Below are 19,031 nucleotides of genomic sequence, written 5' to 3' on the forward strand. Positions count from 1 at the left end.
TGGTGAACTGGCAAGCGCCAGCGGCCTAGTACACCCCGGTCGTAGTCAAACCAGCACTGCAGTAACACTTGGTGACGTGGCGAGTCCCATAAGTGCAGTTCAAGCTGGTGAGGTGGCAAGCACAAGTAGTGTCCCGCTGCCACCAAGAAGACAAACACAGGCCCGTCGTGCCCATAGTGCCCTTCCTGCTGCATTCGCCAATCCTAATTGGGAACCCACCACTTCTGCAGCGCCCGTACTTCCCCCATTCACATCCCCAACCAAATGCAGTCGGCTGCATGAGAGGCATTTTCTTTATGTCCTCCCGAGTACCCCTACTCAACGAACCCCCCAAAAAAGATGTCGTGTCTGCAGCAAGCGCGGATATAGGCGTGACACCCGCTATTATTGTCCCTCCTGTCCTGACAATCCTGGTCTTTGCATTGGTGAATGTTTTGAACGCTACCATTCACTAGTTGAGTATTAGCGTAGGGTACAGCATTGCACAGACTAGGCAGACTTTCACAGGGTCTCCCAAGATGCCATCGCATTTTGAGAGACCCGAACCTGGAACCGGTTACAGTTATAAAAGTTATTTACAAAAAAAGTGTAAAAATATATATATATATATAAAATAAAAAATAGTTGTCGTTTTATTGTTCTCTCTCTCTCTATTCTCTCTATTGTTCTGCTCTTTTTTACTGTATTCTATTCTGCAATGTTTTATTGTTATTATGTTTTATCATGTTTGCTTTTCAGGTATGCAATTTTTTATATTTTACTGTTTACTGTGCTTTATTGTTAACCATTTTTTTGTCTTCAGGTACGCCATTCACGACTTTGAGTGGTTATACCAGAATAATGCCTGCAGGTTTAGGTATCACCTTGGTATCATTCTTTTCAGCCAGCGGTCGGCTTTCATGTAAAAGCAATCCTAGCGGCTAATTAGCCTCTAGACTGCTTTTACAAGCAGTGGGAGGGAATGCCCCCCCCCCCCACCGACTTCCGTGTTTTTCTCTGGCTCTCCTGTCTCAACAGGGAACCTGAGAATGCAGCCGGTGATTCAGCCAGCTGACCATAGAGCTGATCAGAGACCAGAGTGGCTCCAAACATCTCTATGGCCTAAGAAACCGGAAGCTACGAGCATTTCATGACTTCGATTTCGCCGGATGTAAACAGCGCCATTGGGAAAGCATTTTATCACACCGATCTTGGTGTGGTCAGATGCTTTGAGGGCAGAGGAGAGATCTAGGGTCTAATAGACCCCAATTTTTTCAAAAAAGAGTACCTGTCACTACCTATTGCTATCATAGGGGATATTTACATTCCCTGAGATAACAATAAAAATGATTTAAAAAAAAAAATGAAAGGAACAGTTTAAAAATAAGATAAAAAAGCAAAAAAATAATAAAGAAAAAATAAATAAAAAAAAAAAGCACCCCTGTCCCCCCCCTGCTCTCGCGCTAAGGCGAACGCAAGCATCGGTCTGGCGTCAAATGTAAACAGCAATTGCACCATGCATGTGAGGTATCACCGTGAACGTCAGATCGAGGGCAGTAATTTTAGCAGTAGACCTCCTCTGTAAATCTAAAGTGGTAACCTGTAAAGGCTTTTAAAGGCTTTTAAAAAAACATGTCATGTTTGGTATCCATGTACTCAGCCTAAGATCATCTTTTTTATTTCATCAAACATTTGGGCAATATAGTGTGTTTTAGTGCATTAAAATTTAAAAAAGTGTGTTTTTTCCCCAAAAAATGCGTTTGAAAAATCGCTGCGCAAATACTGTGTGAAAAAAAAAAATGAAACACCCACCATTTTAATCTGTAGGGCATTTGCTTTAAAAAAATATATAATGTTTGGGGGTTCAAAGTAATTTTCTTGCAAAAAAAAATAATTTTTTCATGTAAACAAAAAGTGTCAGAAAGGGCTTTGTCTTCAAGTGGTTAGAAGAGTGAGTGATGTGTGACATAAGCTTCTAAATGTTGTGCATAAAATGCCAGGACAGTTCAAAACCCCCCCAAATGACCCCATTTTGGAAAGTAGACACCCCAAGCTATTTGCTGAGAGGCATGTCGAGTCCATGGAATATTTTATATTGTGACACAAGTTGTGAGAAAGAGACAAATTTTTTTTTTTTTTTTTTTTGCACAAAGTTGTCACTAAATGATATATTGCTCAAACATGCCATGGGAATATGTGAAATTACACCCCAAAATACATTCTGTTGCTTCTCCTGAGTACGGGGATACCACATGTGTGAGACTTTTTGGGAGCCTAGCCGCGTACGGGACCCCGAAAACCAAGCACCGCCTTCAGGCTTTCTAAGGGCGTAAATTTGAGAGCTGCAAACAAACTCACCATGCCTCTCAGCAAATAGCTTGGGGTGTCTACTTTCCAAAATGGGGTCATTTGGGGGGTGTTGTGCCACCTGGGCATTCCATGGCCTCCGAAACTGTGATAGGCAGTGAAGAGTGAAATCAAAAATTTACACCCTTAGAAATCCTGAAGGCGGTGATTGGTTTTCGGGGCCCCGTACGCGGCTAGGCTCCCAAAAAGTCCCACACATGTGGTATCCCCGTACTCAGGAGAAGCAGCTAAATGTATTTTGGGGTGTAATTCCACATATTCCCATGGCCTGTGTGAGCAATATATCATTTAGTGACAACTTTGTGCAAAAAAAAAAAAAAAAAAATGTCACTTTCCCGCAACTTGTGTCAAAAAATAAAATATTCCATGGACTCAACATGCCTCAAATCAAATAGCTTGGGGTGTCTACTTTCCAAAATGGGGTCATTTGGGGGGGGGTTTGTGCCATCTGGGCATTTTATGGCCTTCAAAACTGTGATAGGTAGTGAGGAGTAAAATCAAAAATTTACGCCCTTAGAAATCCTGAAGGTGGTGATTGGTTTTCGGGGCCCCGTACGCGGCTAGGCTCCCAAAAAGTCTCACACATGTGGTATCCCCGTACTCAGGAGAAGCAACAGAATTTATTTTGGGGTGTAATTTCACATATTCCCATGACATGTTTGAGCAATATGTCATTTAGTGACAACTTTGTGCAAAAAAAAAAATTTGTCTCTTTCCCGAAACCTGTGTCACAATATAAAATATTCCATGGACTCGACATGCCTGTCAGCAAATAGCTTGGGGTGTCTACTTTCCAAAATGGGGTCATTTGGGGGGGTTTTGAACTGTCCTGGCATTTTATGCACAACATTTAGAAGCTTATGTCACACATCACCCACTCTTCTAACCACTTGAAGACAAAGCCCTTTCTGACACTTTTTGTTTACATGAAAAATTTATTTTTTTTTTGCAAGAAAATTACTTTGAACCCCCAAACATTATATATTTGTTTAAAGCAAATGCCCTACAGAATAAAATGGTGGGTGTTTCATTTTTTTTTTTTTCACACAGTATTTGAGCAGCGCTTTTTTAAACGCATTTTTTGAGGAAAAAACACACTTTTTAAAATTTTATTGCACTAAAACACACTATATTGCCCAAATGTTTGATGAAATAAAAAAGATGATCTTAGGCTGAATACATGGATACCAAACATGACATGCTTTAAAATTGCGCACAAACGTGCAGTGGCAACAAAATAAATACATTTTTAAAAGCCATTAAAAGCCTTTACAGGTTACCACTTTAGATTTACAGAGAAGGTCTACTGCTAAAATTACTGCCCTCGATCTGACGTTCGTGGTGACACCTCACATGCATGGTGCAATTGCTGTCTACATTTGACGCCAGACCTACGTTTGCGTTTGCCTTAGCACAAGACCTGCGTTTGCCTTAGAAGAGAAGGGGGGGACAGGGGTGCTTTTTTTTTTTTTTTTTCTTTATTATTTTTTTATCTTATTTTTAAACTGTTCCTTTCATTTTTTTTTTTTATTATTTTTATTGTTATCTCAGGGAATGTAAATATCCCCTATGATAGCAATAGGTAGTGACAGGTACTCTTTTTTGAAAAAATTGGGGTCTATTAGACCCTAGATCTCTCCTCTGCCCTCAAAGCATCTGATGACACCAAGATCGGTGTGATAAAATGCTTTCCCAATTTCCCAATGGCGCTGTTTACATCCGGAGAAATCTAAGTCATCGAATGCTCGTAGCTTCCGGTTTCTTAGGCCATAGAGATGTTTGGAGCCACTCTGGTCTCTGATCAGCTCTATGGTCAGCTGGCTGAATCACCGGCTGCACTCTCAGGTTCCCTGTTGAGACAGGAGAGCCAGAGAAAAACACGGAAGACGTTGGGGGGGGGGGCATTCCCTCCCACTGCTTGTAAAAGCAGTCTAGAGGCTAATTAGCCGCTAGGATTGCTTTTACATGAAAGCCGACCGCTGGCTGAAAAGAATGATACCAAGATGATACCTAAACCTGCAGGCATTATTCTGGTATAACCACTCAAATTCGTGAATGGCGTACCTGAAGACAAAAAAATGGTTAACAATAAAACACAGTAAACGGTAAAGTATAAAAAATTGCATACCTGAAAAGCAAACATGATAAAACATAATAACAATAAAACATTGCAGAATAGAATACAGTAAAAAAGAGCAGAACAATAGAGAGAGAATAGAGAGAGAGAGAACAATAAAAAGACAACTATTTTTTTTTTTTTTATATATATTTTTGTGTTTTTTTTTTTTTTTTTTTTTTTTTTTTTACACTTTTTTTGTAACTGTAACTTTTATAACTGTAACTGGTTCTGGGTTCGGGTCTCTCAAAATGCGATGGCATCTTGGGAGAACCTGTGAAAGTGTGTCCTAGTCTGTGCAATGCTGTACCCTACGCTAATACTCAAATAGTGAATGGTAGCGTTCAAAACATTCACCAATGCAAAGACCAGGATTGTCAGGACAAGAGGGACAATAATAGCGGGTGTCACGCCTATATCCGCGCTTGCTGCAGACATAACATCTTTTTTGGGGGGGTTCGTTGGGTAGGGGTACTCGGGAGGACATAAAGAAAATGCCTCTCATGCAGCCGACTGCATTTGGTTGGGGATGTGAATGGGGGAAGTACGGGCGCTGCAGAAGTGGTGGGTTCCCAATTAGGATTGGCGAATGCAGCAGGAAGGGCACTATGGGCACGACGGGCCTGTGTTTGTCTTTTTGGTGGCAGCGGGACACTACTTGTGCTTGCCACCTCACCAGCTTGAACTGCACTTATGGGACTCGCCACGTCACCAAGTGTTACTGCAGTGCTGGTTTGACTACGACCGGGGTGTACTAGGCCGCTGGCGCTTGCCAGTTCACCAAAACGCTACCAAAAAAACTGTTAGCGATCGCAGGGATCAGGCCTGACTCTGCGAATGCTGCAGTTATATGTTTAGTGTTTTGTAAGTGACAGTGATCGATCGATACTGCACTTGGGTGGGCTGGGCCGGGCGGAGGGGCAAAACGCAGGTGCTAGCAGGTATCTGGGCTGATCCCGCTAACACTGCGTTTTTGGGAACCCTAAACTGCTGGGGACGCTAGTATAGATCTGATCGGATCAGATATTGATCCGTTCAGATACTATACCACTAAGGGAGGCGTATGCTGCGTGCGTGGGTGTTAGCGGTACTGGCGCTAATCTGACGCTGCCTGGGGCGACGCATATCACCGCCGGGCGATCAGGGGGCTAAACCTTTATTCGGTAATAAACGGCGGGTTCCCTGACACTATAAAAAATAAACGAATTAACCAGCGTCACCCGTAACAGTTATACGGTGATCAGTGGTGAAAGGGTTAACTAGGGGGCAATCAAGGGGTTAAAACATTTATTCGGTAGTATATGGGGGTCCCTGTCGCTATAAAACGCTGACGGTGAACCTAAATATTTAGTTCCCTAACTAGCGTCACCAGCGACACTAATACAGCGATCAGAAAAATGATCGCTTAGTGACACTGGCGACGGGGGGTGATCAAGGGGTTAAAACTTTATTAGGGGGGGTTAGGGGGGTATCCTAGACCTAAAGGGGGGTAATACTAACTGCCCTACCACACTAACTGTCACAAACTGACACCAATACAGTAATCAGAAAAAAAAAAAAACCTGCTTGGTGTCAGTTTGTGACAGGGGGGGGGATTGGGGGGTGATCGGGGGGGGTCGGGGGGTGTTTTGTGTGCCTGGCGTGTTCTACTGTGTGTGTGTAGTGTGTTGTGCACTCACATTCCAGTCTTCTCTCCTCGGCGCCGGAACGGAAAATGCCGAGCTGAGGAGAGATGACATCATTTCCTCTGCCTCTGTGTACTATACAGAGGCAGGGAAATGATCCCATTGGCTGGGAGCGATCGCGAGGGGGGGGCCACGAATGGATGGCCTCCCCCTCACCACCGATCGCCGGGGAGGATTTGCCGACCACCGCAGGCACGGGGGGGGGGGGGGTCCGATCGGACCCCCCCCCGCGGGCAGGCAAGGACGTACCTGTAAGCCCTTTTGCCTGCCCGTGCCGCTCTGCAGACGTACATCGTCGTGCGGCGGTCGGCAACTGGTTAACAATAAATTTTTTTTTTTTTTAAAGCGCCCCTGTCCCCGTGTGCTCGCACGCGGAAGCGAACGCATACGTAAGTCCCGCACACATATGAAAACGGTGTTCAAACCACACATGTGAGGTATCGCCGCGAACGTTGGAGCGAGAGCAATCATTTCATCACTAGACCTCCTCTGTATCTCAAAACATGTAACCAGTAAAAAAATTTCAAGCGTCGCCTATGGGGATTTTTAAGTACCCAACATTGGCGCCATTCCACGACCGTGTGCAATTTTGAAGCGTGACATGTTAGGTATCTATTTACTCGGCGTAACTTCATCTTTCACAATATGCAAAAACATTGGGCTAACTTTACTGTTTTAATTTTTTTTTAAAAACACAAAACTTTTTTTTTGCAACAACCGCCATTATATTCTCTAGAGTCTTTGCTAAAAAAAAAAAAGAAAAAAACATATATAATGTTTGGGGGTTCTATGTCATTTTCTAGCAAAAAAATGATTTTTTACATGTAGGAGAGAAATGTCAGAATTGGCCTGGTAGGGAAGTGGTTAATGTCTAAACCGCTGGCAACAAAAGTGAGCCTCTCAGCTGTAAACAGACCCTGGAAATGTTGTAATGTTACACTGAACACCTCCATGGCCCTTCACTTTAGTTTAATAATTTGAAATAAAAAATTCCTCCTCCTCAGAGATTTGCTACTAATGCCAACATGGCTGCCACAACCAAGATGGCGCCCGTTATCCACCGTCCACGTTAAACCCGCAGCCAGGCTCCTTTCCTGCGGGCTGGTAGACCAGAGCAGGGATAGATGTATCCTGTAAGAGGATAACATTCCCGGTACAGCGGCCGAGATAGCGGGGATTTCAACATACAGTTTGCCACAACCAAGATGGCGGCCAGAGTCCGGACGCCCTGTGGGACTCCTGAAGGTCACCTGGCACGAGATCTCGCGAGATCCAATATCGGGCTGTAGACTGGAGCTCCAGTCTGTGGCACTATTTCCGGGTCATGTGACCCGGACACACGCTGCGTTGTACGTCCAGACGCTGGCGCGGAGGGGCGGGTCCCAGCGGCGTACAGGAGGAGCGGGAAAGCGCCGAGCGTCTCCTGTCTTTTCCTCAGACAGAGAGAGAGAGAGATGGATCCCCGGATGTTCCCCGCCCGGTCCGGAGCCGTCCTGAAGGTCCGCCCGGGGAAGAGCCGATCACAGCGGGCTCGGCATACCGGAGCGAAGAGGAGGAAGAAGATGAGCGGCCCGGAGAGTTCCGAGTCCCGGCCATCCACCTCCCAGGAGAGCCCGACCCCCTCCATGTCCGCCGTGCTGGCCGAGGAGGGAGTGTGTGTCCTGCTACTGGGCCCCGGACAGGTGTGTCTCCCCCCGGAGGAGGACTACAAGTCCCAGCGTCCCACCCTGACTACAAGTCCCAGCGTCCCCCCTCCCTGACTACAAGTCCCAGCGTCCCCCCCTCCCTGACTACAAGTCCCAGCGTCCCCCCCTCCCTGACTACAAGTCCCAGGGTCCCACCCCCCCTGACTACGAGTCCCAGCTCCCCCCCCCTGACTACAAGTCCCAGCTCCCCCCCCCTGACTACAAGTCCCAGCGTCCCACCCTCCCCGACTACAAGTCCCAGCTCCCCCCCCTGACTACAAGTCCCAGCTCCCCCCCCCTGACTACAAGTCCCAGCTCCCCCCCCCTGACTACAAGTCCCAGCTCCCCCCCCCTGACTACAAGTCCCAGCTCCCCCCCCTCCCCGACTACAAGTCCCAGCGTCCCCCCCTCCCCGACTACAAGTCCCAGCGTCCCCCCCTCCCCGACTACAAGTCCCAGCGTCCCCCCCTCCCCGACTACAAGTCCCAGCGTCCCCCCCTCCCCGACTACAAGTCCCAGCGTCCCCCCCTCCCCGACTACAAGTCCCAGCGTCCCCCCCTCCCCGACTACAAGTCCCAGCGTCCCCCCCTCCCCGACTACAAGTCCCAGCGTCCCCCCCTCCCCGACTACAAGTCCCAGCGTCCCCCCCTCCCCGACTACAAGTCCCAGCGTCCCCCCCTCCCCGACTACAAGTCCCAGCGTCCCCCCCTCCCCGACTACAAGTCCCAGCGTCCCCCCCTCCCCGACTACAAGTCCCAGCGTCCCCCCCCTCCCCGACTACAAGTCCCAGCGTCCCCCCCTCCCCGACTACAAGTCCCAGCGTCCCCCCCTCCCCGACTACAAGTCCCAGCGTCCCCCCCTCCCCGACTACAAGTCCCAGCGTCCCCCCCTCCCCGACTACAAGTCCCAGCGTCCCCCCCTCCCCGACTACAAGTCCCAGCGTCCCCCCCTCCCCGACTACAAGTCCCAGCGTCCCCCCCTCCCCGACTACAAGTCCCAGCGTCCCCCCCTCCCCGACTACAAGTCCCAGCGTCCCCCCCTCCCCGACTACAAGTCCCAGCGTCCCCCCCTCCCCGACTACAAGTCCCAGCGTCCCCCCCTCCCCGACTACAAGTCCCAGCGTCCCCCCCTCCCCGACTACAAGTCCCAGCGTCCCCCCCTCCCCGACTACAAGTCCCAGCGTCCCCCCCTCCCCGACTACAAGTCCCAGCGTCCCCCCCTCCCCGACTACAAGTCCCAGCGTCCCCCCCTCCCCCCTGACTACAAGTCCCAGCATCCCCCCCCTCCCTGACTACAAGTCCCCCTTCCCCTCCCTGACTACAAGTCCCAGCGTCCCCCCCTCCCCCCCCGACTACGAGTCCCCCCCCTCCCTCCCCCCCCGACTACGAGTCCCTCCCCCCCCCCCCGACTATTTTTTTGGGCTTGTTTCACCCGGCGATCCTTCCAACAACTCCTGTATCGGAGTGCCAGCACTCTGCTTGGGGGAGCAACAGAGGAGCCTTTGGACAGCAGCATTATCAGTCTTGGGGGGGGTGGGGGAGGGGAGTGTTAGATGGACTAGCAGATTTAGATACACTAATTGAAGCCAAACTCCAACTCACACTTTTTGTTCCTCTTTGGATTCAAGTTTTGACAGAAATAAAAGCTGGCGGCTGATTTATCTGCCCTTCGATGCACGTTTTCTATTTTTTTTTATTCTTTTCATAATTCAGATAATTACACATTCAGTTACCACTTATGGGCCGCGCCTATTTTTCAAACTTGTTTTACAAGTTAAAATCCCGGAGGTTTTTTTGCTAGAAAATTACTTAGAACCCCTAAATATGTATAATTTATTATTTTTTTTTTTTTTTTTCCAGACATCCTAATGAATAAAATTTGGCGGTCGTTGCAATACTTTGTCACACCGTATTTGCGCAGCGGTCTTACAAACGTATTTTTTTCCCAAATAAATTGCACTTTTTTTAATTGAAAAATAAAACCGTAAAGTTAGCACAATTTTCTTTTATAATGTGAAAGATGATGTTATGCCGAGTAAATTGATACCCAACATGTCGCGCTTCAAAATTGCGCCCGCTCGTGGAATGGCGATAAACTTTGACACTTAATCTCTACAGGTTACCAGTTTTGAGTTAGAGGAGGTCTAGGGCTGGAATTATTGCTCTCGCAGTAATGATCGCGGTGATACCTCACATGTGTGGTGTGAACACCGTTTACATACGCGGGTGTGACTTTTCGTATGCTTCTGCACGCAAGCTCAGCAGGACGGGGCAATTTAAATTTCTTTTTTTTTTCTCCTATTTATATCTTTTACACTGTTCCTTTAAAAAAGAATAAAAATGTGATCACTTTTATTCCTATTACAAGGAACGTAAACATCCCTTGTAATAGAAAAAAAAAGCATGACAGGTGTCTTTTTTTTTTTTTTTTTTTTTTTAATGTGAGATCTGAGGGCATTTTTTATTTTATTGCATTAAATGCAAGGAATATTTTAGGTGAAGAGAAGTAAAAATAAAAAAAATGATGGTCACATAAGTGTGTACACCCCTTACACTAATACTTTGTTGAAGCACCTTTTGTTTTTATTACAGCACTTTGTCTTTTTGGGTATGTGTCTATCAGCATGGCACATCTTGACTTGGCAATATTTGCCCGCTCTTCTTTGCAAAAAACACTCAAAATCTGTCCGCTTGCGAGGGCATTTCCTCTGCACAGCCCTCTTCAGATCACCCCACAGATTTTCAATGGGATTCAGGTCTGGGCTCTGGCTGGGCAAATCCAAAACTTGAATCCTTTGGTGAAGCCGTCCCCCTTGTTGATTTGGATGGATACTTTGGGTCGTTGTCGTGCTGAAAGATGAAGTTCCTCTTCATTTTCAGCTTTCTAACAGAAGACTGAAGATTTTGTGCCAATACTGACTGGTATTTGGAACTGTTCATAATTCCCTCTACCTTGATTAAGGCCCCTGTTCCAGCTGAAGAAAAACAGCCCCAAAGCATGATGCTGCCACCACCATGCTTCACGGTGGGTATGGTGTTCTTTTTGGTGATGTGCAGTGTTGTTTTTGCACCAAATATTTATTTTGGAATTATGGCTAAAAAAAGTTCAACCTTGGTTTCATCAGACCAGAACACATTTTCCCACAGGATGTTTTTCTTGGTAAGAAAAGTCTTCTGTCTTGCCACTCTACCCCATAGCCCAGACATATGAAGAATACGGGAGGTTGTTGTCACATGTACCATACAGCCAGATATTCCTGCAGCTCCTTTAATATTGCTGTAGGCCTCTTGGCAGCCTCCCTGACCAGTTTTCTTCTCGTCTTCATCAATTTTGGAGGGACATCCAGTTCTTGGTCATGTCCCTGTTGTGCCAGATTTTCTCCACTTGATGATGACTCTTCCCCATGTTCCATGGTATATCTAATGCCTTGGAAATTCTTTTGTACCCAGTATTACAACATTGCAGTGGACATTCTGACACCAGCTGACACTTTGGTGGGAATCGCTGACACTTACCGTATTGGCGTATTACATGTACTTTTTTTTCCCCCTTAAAATCAGAGGTAAATCATGTATGCGTGTTATACGCCAATATAGGGCTGCCTCTGAGGGGAAAGAACGGGCGCTGCCAAAATAGAGCCGCGATCTCCTGTGTGCTCGTCTAGAAGTTTATGCCCAGTCCCGCCTCCTAGTATTGACGTCCCGCCATTGGACTAATGTTATGTCCATCATAGGGGGTGGGACTAGGCCTGACGCCGTGTACACAGGAGAACCGTCTGTCTATTCCGGCACTGATTAGGCTGCAATGATGGGCACTGACCCTTATTTTGCTTCTAAATTCTTTATTTAAAATGTATTTATTTTTTTCCCTGAAACTTACCTCTTAAAATTAAGGTGCGTGTTATACGCCGATAAATACGGTATATAGTGATCGGTGCTAAAAATATGCACTGTCACTGTACTAATGACACTGGGTGTGAAGGGGTTAACATCAGGGGCTATCAAAGGGTTAACTGTGTGCCTAGCCAGTGTTTGTGTACTGTGGGAGGTGCTTTTACTAGGGGAAGAGATGGATCCATGTCTCTGCTTTGCAGGAAAACAGGATCAATACCTTCCCTACTGACAGAACAGCGATCTGTCTTACAGACTGCCAATCTGCCTTTGTAACGAACATCTGCATAATCACAGTGGGAGCGCATGCACACGCCTGAAACCCCAAAAAACAGACAGAGATGTACCGGTATGCCTGTTGAAATGAATGGGCTGCCCTATCGCAATGCACAGTATTAAGCAAAAACAAATTGCGGCAACACATATGTATTACCACATTGTATATGTTACATAGCTAAGTTGAAAAGACACAAGTCCATCTAGTTCAATCCAGAATTTATACTAAACCTTGTAGAGAAACTTCTCTTGAAAAAAAATGGCAAAATCCTTCATCTGGTTGGAGTTGCCCTTTAATATTTACATCCTTGCTATGTCTTTATCCCCCCCCCTCCAGGGTTTGGATTGCTACTCCTGATAGACCTAATCCACCTGCTGTCCCCCAGCCACATCGTACAGATGGTCACAGAGGGAGGAGAACGCATGGAGCCGCTCACTCCTGAGTATGTGAAGAGCGCGGCTGGATACATGACAAAGGCCTCGTCTGACACCAAGTACAAGAACCAAGGGCTGGACTCCTCCGATGAAGAGGAAGACTCTGACCTTCACTTTAGGCCTTCATTAGGACATGAATTGCTTCAAGTAGAGAACAGTTATAGTGGAGCTGGAGGGACGGAGACAGTGTAAGTAACTTTTGTGAGGGTTTGGTGTCTGAAATGAGCAACTTTAAAAGTAATCCAGTTACTAGACCACCTGGTGCCCAGTATGCAGCCCGAGTGGCTGAGGGGTGCTAGTCACTGAAACGCTCTGTTCCAGCACCGGAGAGATATTACTATGGGCGGTGTTATGTAGTCCTGGTCTGTGGGGGAGAAAGGTTAAACTTTCCCTGCCATGCCCAGCAATGGGGGGGTTTAACTTTTACCACCACTCATCTCCAATTAAGGGGGTGGAGGTAAATTTTACTGCCAGTAACCACAAATGTTTGGGGGTAAATTTAACTGCCATTGTAAGGGGGGGGGGGATAACTTTCACTGCCCTTACCACCAGTGCAAGCAGGGGGTTGAGGAGTTGAATTTCATGGCTAGTAACTACCATTGCAGGTTGGGGGTTGGTTTAAGTTTCACTGTCCCTGGCACCATTTTGGGGGTGGGGTGGGTGGGATACTAACGCTCACTGCCGCTGACCATCAATATGGGGGGGGTGTAATAGTACTGATGGCAGCAATTACTGCATTCACTAATGTCACGGGGTGGTGCTTATTATTGCATCCACTGACACCAAAGCTGGTGGTTATTATTGTGTCCATTGATGACAAAGCTGGGGGTTGTTATTGCTTTGACACCAATGCTGGGGCTTATTGTGTCCACTGACGCCAATGATGGGGGGGGGGATGCTGGGGCTTATTGCGTCCATTGACGCCAATGATGGTAGATAATGCTGGGGCTTATTGCGTCCACTGGTGACATGAGTAGGGGTTATTGTTGCGCCCACTGACACAATTGCCGAAGGTGTTTATTGGGTCAGCTGACACCAGTGCTGGGGGCCTATTGTTGCGTTTATTGACAACATAAGTGGAGGTTGTTATTGTGTCCACTGACACCAATACTGATGGGTTACTATGAACAAAATAGGAGACATTAGTACTTCACATATTTCAAGTAATAGGAAGTGCTGTATAAGCTGTCTTTTTTTTTTTTTTTTCTTCTCAGCTTTATTTTTTCCCTTTCAGACGTCACGGGTGGATCCTGAGAGATCTCACCATGTTGGGCTACATTGGCAAGTTGCAGCAGTTTGAGCAGATCATTCCTCTTAACAGCTTCGTGCCTTACGAGGTCAGTATAGAGATCCTGGTAAATAACACTTTGCACTCTCTCTCCCTGCTCTGTCCTACAGCACTTTTTTTTTTTTCTAAATCTTTCTCTTTTTTGCTTTTTTTTTTTTTTTTTTTTTTTTTTTTTTTTTTTCCTTTCTCCCACATCTCTCGCTTTCCTTTTTCATTCTGTCTTTCTCTTTCTCTCACAATTCAGACAGAAGTAGAGCAGTGCCAGCACATTATGTCATTCTGGTGATAAATTAGATAAGTAGATGCAATTTATTCTGGGCTGATCAAAGAAAAGATTCCTCCATCCATACAAGTGAGGTGGATGGAGGAATCTTCCCCGCTGTACCATTGTATTCTGACAGCGGGGATGACGACTTCCCTGTCAGAATACATTGATCAGAGGCTGCCGATTAACAATCGCTTTCCTACATTCCCCTTTGACAGAGGTCAATCGTTCAAGCAGGAATGGCCATAGATTGATCGAAATTCAGCTGGGATCCTACTGAACCGGCCAAATGTTAATCCATCTATGGCCAGCTTGAGTGTCATTACCTAAACTTGATGCAATTCAGTGTTTTGAACTGGCAGACATCTCAAGATGGAATGCACAAATGAGAGGATTTGATTTTCTGTCCCATGAGGCATAGCAAGACACCCAGAGCATGATGGGACTTGTAGTTTTGCAACAGCTGGAGGTCCGCTAATTGCATATCCCTGTCCTACATGATAAAATCAGTATTTTCTTTGCTAGAAAATTACTTGGAACCCCCCCTAAACAAAATGAAAAAGTGTGTGTGTATGTATATGTGTGTATGTGTGTGTATATATATATATATATATATATATATATATATATGTGTGTGTGTATGTATATGTATGTATGTATATGTATGTATGTATATATATATATATATATATATATATATATATATATAATATATATATATATAATTTATTGTAGCAGAGACCCTAGAGGAAAAAAAATGGGTGATGCAGTTTTCTTTGTGTCACGGTATTTGCGCTGAGTAAATAGATGCCAAACATTTCACACTTTTAAATTGCGTGCACCCACGGAGTGGCGCCAAACTACGATACCTAAAAATCTTGATTAACAACGCTGTAAAAGCCTTTACAGGTTACCAGTTTAGTGTTGGAGGAGGTCTAGAGCTAAAATGATTGCTCTGACATTTGCGGCGATACCTTGTATGGGATGATCACAATTTTACATGTAAGCATGGGGGGGAGAGGGCAATTGAAATTTTTTTAAAACATTTTTTTTCCAAACTTTTTTGTTTCTTTTTTTACACGGTCTTAAATTTTTAATTTTTTTATCCACTTTGTTGCTTTAACAAAGGATGAACAACATCCCTTGTGAATGGGTTGTGATATATCTTCTTGAATGGAGAGATCTAGAGTCTTAGACCCCAGATCTCTCCTTTGGACTCCAATGCTGCCGATCAGACACAGATCGATGTGATTGGCTGCTTCCCTGCCCAGTAACAGCCAGGTAAACGGAGAGCCATAACTGGAAGTGATGAAATCCTCATCGCTTTTCAGTTTCTGGGGTCACCGAGAGATGGAGGAACAATGTCAGTTCTTCTCTCTCTCTGTGAAGTGCTGTCTGTTGCATTGCTCCACTTTTGCTGACATACACATAGTAGAGTAGTTGGAGGTTTTGTAAACCTGAAATCTGTGAATGTATTCTATGGCAAGCCAATAAACCTGTATAACGTGGAGCGTGTGTCCTCGTGTTCTCCAGGTGCCGTTTAATGCTGTAGCACTTCGAGTCATCCATGCCGATGTCGCTCCACCACACATCTTGTACACAGCCAACGCTAGCTGGGTCGGCCTGTGCCACATTCTGGATGATGTCGGCAGCCAGAGCAGCGGCCCGGTGATCCTCACACAGACGCCAGTCTGTGACTGCCTGGGGTTTGGTGAGTTGGGACAGAGGGGAAAACTATCTGCATGGCTAGTCATAAGAGTCAAATGCCCGTTTGGGCTCCTTGTTTTGTTTCTCCAGGAGAGGAGAGCGAAAACATTGGGCGGCCAGTAATTGGTTACATTGACCAATTGTTCTTGTCTCACCAGGTATTATTCGGGGAATTAATATGGAGAAAAAGGTCTACCACATCCTTACACCCATCCCTCCAGCTGCTCTGCGATTGGAAACATATCTATACCCCACAGCATCTTCAAGAACCAGGTATTGTCTCTTTTCAATCAAGAGTGAAATAAGAAACCTGGGGTGGTGGTCATGGCACCAGCTTAACCATTTCCAGGCCTTGGGACATACCGGTTTATCATCGGGGCAAGTGTTTATAGGATCTGTAGCCATGATCCAGGTGTCACCATTTGCATCTGGTGTTGGGCTTTTATATAAAAGTGAACAAAGTGGCTCTACAGCCGCCCTCCCAGCACCGTAGTTGCTGGGCACTGTTCTCTGGGAAGCCTGGGTCTGCTAAAAACTGTCGGGCTGGCTGCTGACTGAGGAGGAGGAACCTCCATCCCCACCTTATTTTTTATTTTTTATTTTTTTTAAATATTCTAGGAATAAAAAAAAAAAAAAATGCTAAACATGTCATACTTGCCTGCTCTGTGCAATAGCATTGCACAGAGCAGCCTGATCCTCCTCCCCCTAGGGTCCCCCACTGATGTTCTAGGCTCCTCCCACCCTCTTGCTATGGGGGCACTCGTGTGAGCTCGCCCAGCTCTCTCCTTACTGGCTGTAATTGAGATCAGCAGGAGCTGAACACAGGATGTTTTTTATCCTAATGCAGAGATTGCATTAGGGTATAAAAACCTATTTTTAGAACCACACAGATCCTAAAAGAATTGAGCTCTGTCATTTCAAGGCCATTGTTCCTAATTTTTGGGGGTTTTGGTAGATCATAAGCTCAATAATAGCATGCAATGCCAAGCTGCGGTTTCCAAAGCGAGCAAAGTCCTTTCTTGTATAAGAGGTATGGACACCAGAGAGATAATTTTGCCCCCCCTGTACAGATCATAAATAAGACCTTATCTGAAATATGCAGTTCAGTTGTGGGCACCAGTTCATAAAAAGGATATCAGGGAACTGGAGAAAGTGCAGAGAAGGGCAACCAAACTGATAAGAGGCATGGAGGAGCTCAGCTATGAGGAAAGATTAGAGGAACTGAATTTATTCTCTTGAGAAGAGGAGATTAAGGGGGATATGATCACCATGTATAAATACATAAGGGGTCCATATTGTGAACTTGGTGTTGAGTTATTCACTTTAAGCTCATCACAGAGGACAAGGGGGACACTCTTTACATCTAGAGGGAAAGAGGTTTAAGCTCCAAATATGGAAAGGTTTCTTCACAGTAAGAGATGTGAAAATGTGGAATAGACCAGAGGTGGTTTTGGCCAAGTCGGTAGATTGCTTTAAGAAAGGCCTGGATTCTTTCCTAAATGTACATAATATAACTGAGTACTGACATTTATAGGTAAAGCTGATCCAGGAGGGAAAATCTGATTACCTCCTGGGGGGATTGGGGAGAAATTTGTTCTCCTGCTGTAGCAAATAGGGGTTTTTAGGGGTTGTTTTTTTTTTTTTTTTTTTTTTATGCCTTCCTCTGGATCAACTGTGGGTATAGGATTGTATAATTTTATTTTCCCTTCTATTGTTTGAATTGGACTTATGTCTTTTTTTTTTTTTTTTTTTTTTTTAACCAGAGTAACTATGTAAAAACATTTTTAAAGCACCCATCTCCCCATGCTCACGTGCAAATGTATACATGTAGGTTCCACGTGCATATGTGTACACACAGTGATTTCACCACACTTGAGGTATCAATGTGAACGTCAGAGAGGGATTATCATTCTTCTTATTTTTTGTAGTTAGAATAACATACATGTAAGGCTCGGTTCACGCTCCTGTGATTTAGGATCCGACGTGAGACCCCCAAGCCGTATAACATGTGAAATCCAATGTTGGTCAATGAGATAATGAGATTAGTCTTAATTGGCACTACTGAAGTCGCTCTGACTTTAGAAAAGGTTCCTGTACTACTTTAGGACAACTTCTATCTGACTTGTGCCCATAGACTTTAATGGAAGTTGCCGCTAAGTCGGATCCTCGTCTTGATTGATGTGATCTGGATCTGACATTACAGGAAGATTACACAGATATTCCCTGCTTCGAAGTCTCCTGGCAAAGTGGCACTAAGTCGTATGAACCAAGCCTAAGCGTAACATACATGAAATAGAAAATAGCAGCACAAGGTGCAGAAATGTGCAAACATGACCATATATGGCGTAACCTTTTGTTTGTCAGTCTGGTAAGGTGCATCACCTAGGTAGATCCAAGATCCATGAAAATGAGGGAATGTGGTCAGCCTCACCGATTCCTGTCTAATACAACAATGCATGTAATATACTTGAACTTGGGCGGCACAGTGGTGTAGTGGATAGCACTCTCAGCCGTAAAAAGGGTCGCTGGTTCGAATCACGACACTACCTGCCTGGAGTGTGAATGTTCTCCCTGTGCCTGTGTGGGTTTCCTCCGGGTACTCCGGTTTCCTTCCACACTCCAAAGACATGCTGGGAGGTTAATTGGCTTCTGTCTAAAAATTGGCCCCAGTATATGAATGTGAGTTAGGGACCTTAGATTGTAAGCTCCTTCAGGGTAGGGACCGATGTGAATGTACAATTTATATGTAAAGCGCTGCGTAAATTGACGGCGCTATATAAGTACCTTAATAAATAATAACTTATTGTGACAAAAAGTATTCAGTATATTGTAAAGACGACGAGGTGGAGGATGGTAGACCGAGTATAATGTTTTACGTTGGCCTATTGGTTCACCTGTACAATGAAACATGCACCAAGAATTCCTGGGGTCTGTTGAGCCCTGAATCTTTTTCGATGATGGGAAGAATATATCCCAATAAGCCTGGAGTAAAGTGCAGTGCCATAATGTATGGAATTTAAAAAAATATATTTTTTAGAGGAAGCATGTGATAGCTGTAGTATAATTGTTTTTTTTGGTCATCAGTAATATTTGTGCTGAAATCTTTTTCCCACTGTAGAAAATATCCGGAAAACAGACTTGCGATGTTTAGGGCTTTATACATTTACAGGAGACATCTTGTAGATTGCGTTCTTTTGAGGCAAAGTCACATTCAACCGAGTTCAAATCCTTAAATGAATGGATGTGTTTTGGGAGAGCTAAGTAAACGAGCGTGTCTCCATTTATTCCTGATTGATATTCTTCTGCAATCCATGGTCTCCTCTAAGGAAATTATCAGA

At 45.2% G+C, this 19,031-nt stretch overlaps 1 protein-coding gene across 1 annotated transcript in view; it reads left to right on the top strand.

Moving 5' to 3' along the window:
- Nucleotides 1-7,480: 7,480 nt before the first annotated feature.
- Nucleotides 7,481-19,031, top strand: part of LOC141109927 (polynucleotide 5'-hydroxyl-kinase NOL9-like) — a gene marked incomplete at its 5' end in the record, with an annotated part of 75,194 nt that continues 63,643 nt past the window's right edge. The window contains 5 exons of the mRNA XM_073601180.1: nt 7,481-7,829; nt 12,336-12,621; nt 13,668-13,770; nt 15,520-15,697; nt 15,852-15,966. Coding sequence (XP_073457281.1) covers nt 7,481-7,829; nt 12,336-12,621; nt 13,668-13,770; nt 15,520-15,697; nt 15,852-15,966 — 1,031 coding nt within the window. The remainder of the gene's footprint in view (nt 7,830-12,335; nt 12,622-13,667; nt 13,771-15,519; nt 15,698-15,851; nt 15,967-19,031) is intronic.

Source organism: Aquarana catesbeiana, linkage group LG10 (assembly GCF_042186555.1).
Source record: "Aquarana catesbeiana isolate 2022-GZ linkage group LG10, ASM4218655v1, whole genome shotgun sequence".
NCBI classification, from domain to species: domain Eukaryota; kingdom Metazoa; phylum Chordata; class Amphibia; order Anura; family Ranidae; genus Aquarana; species Aquarana catesbeiana.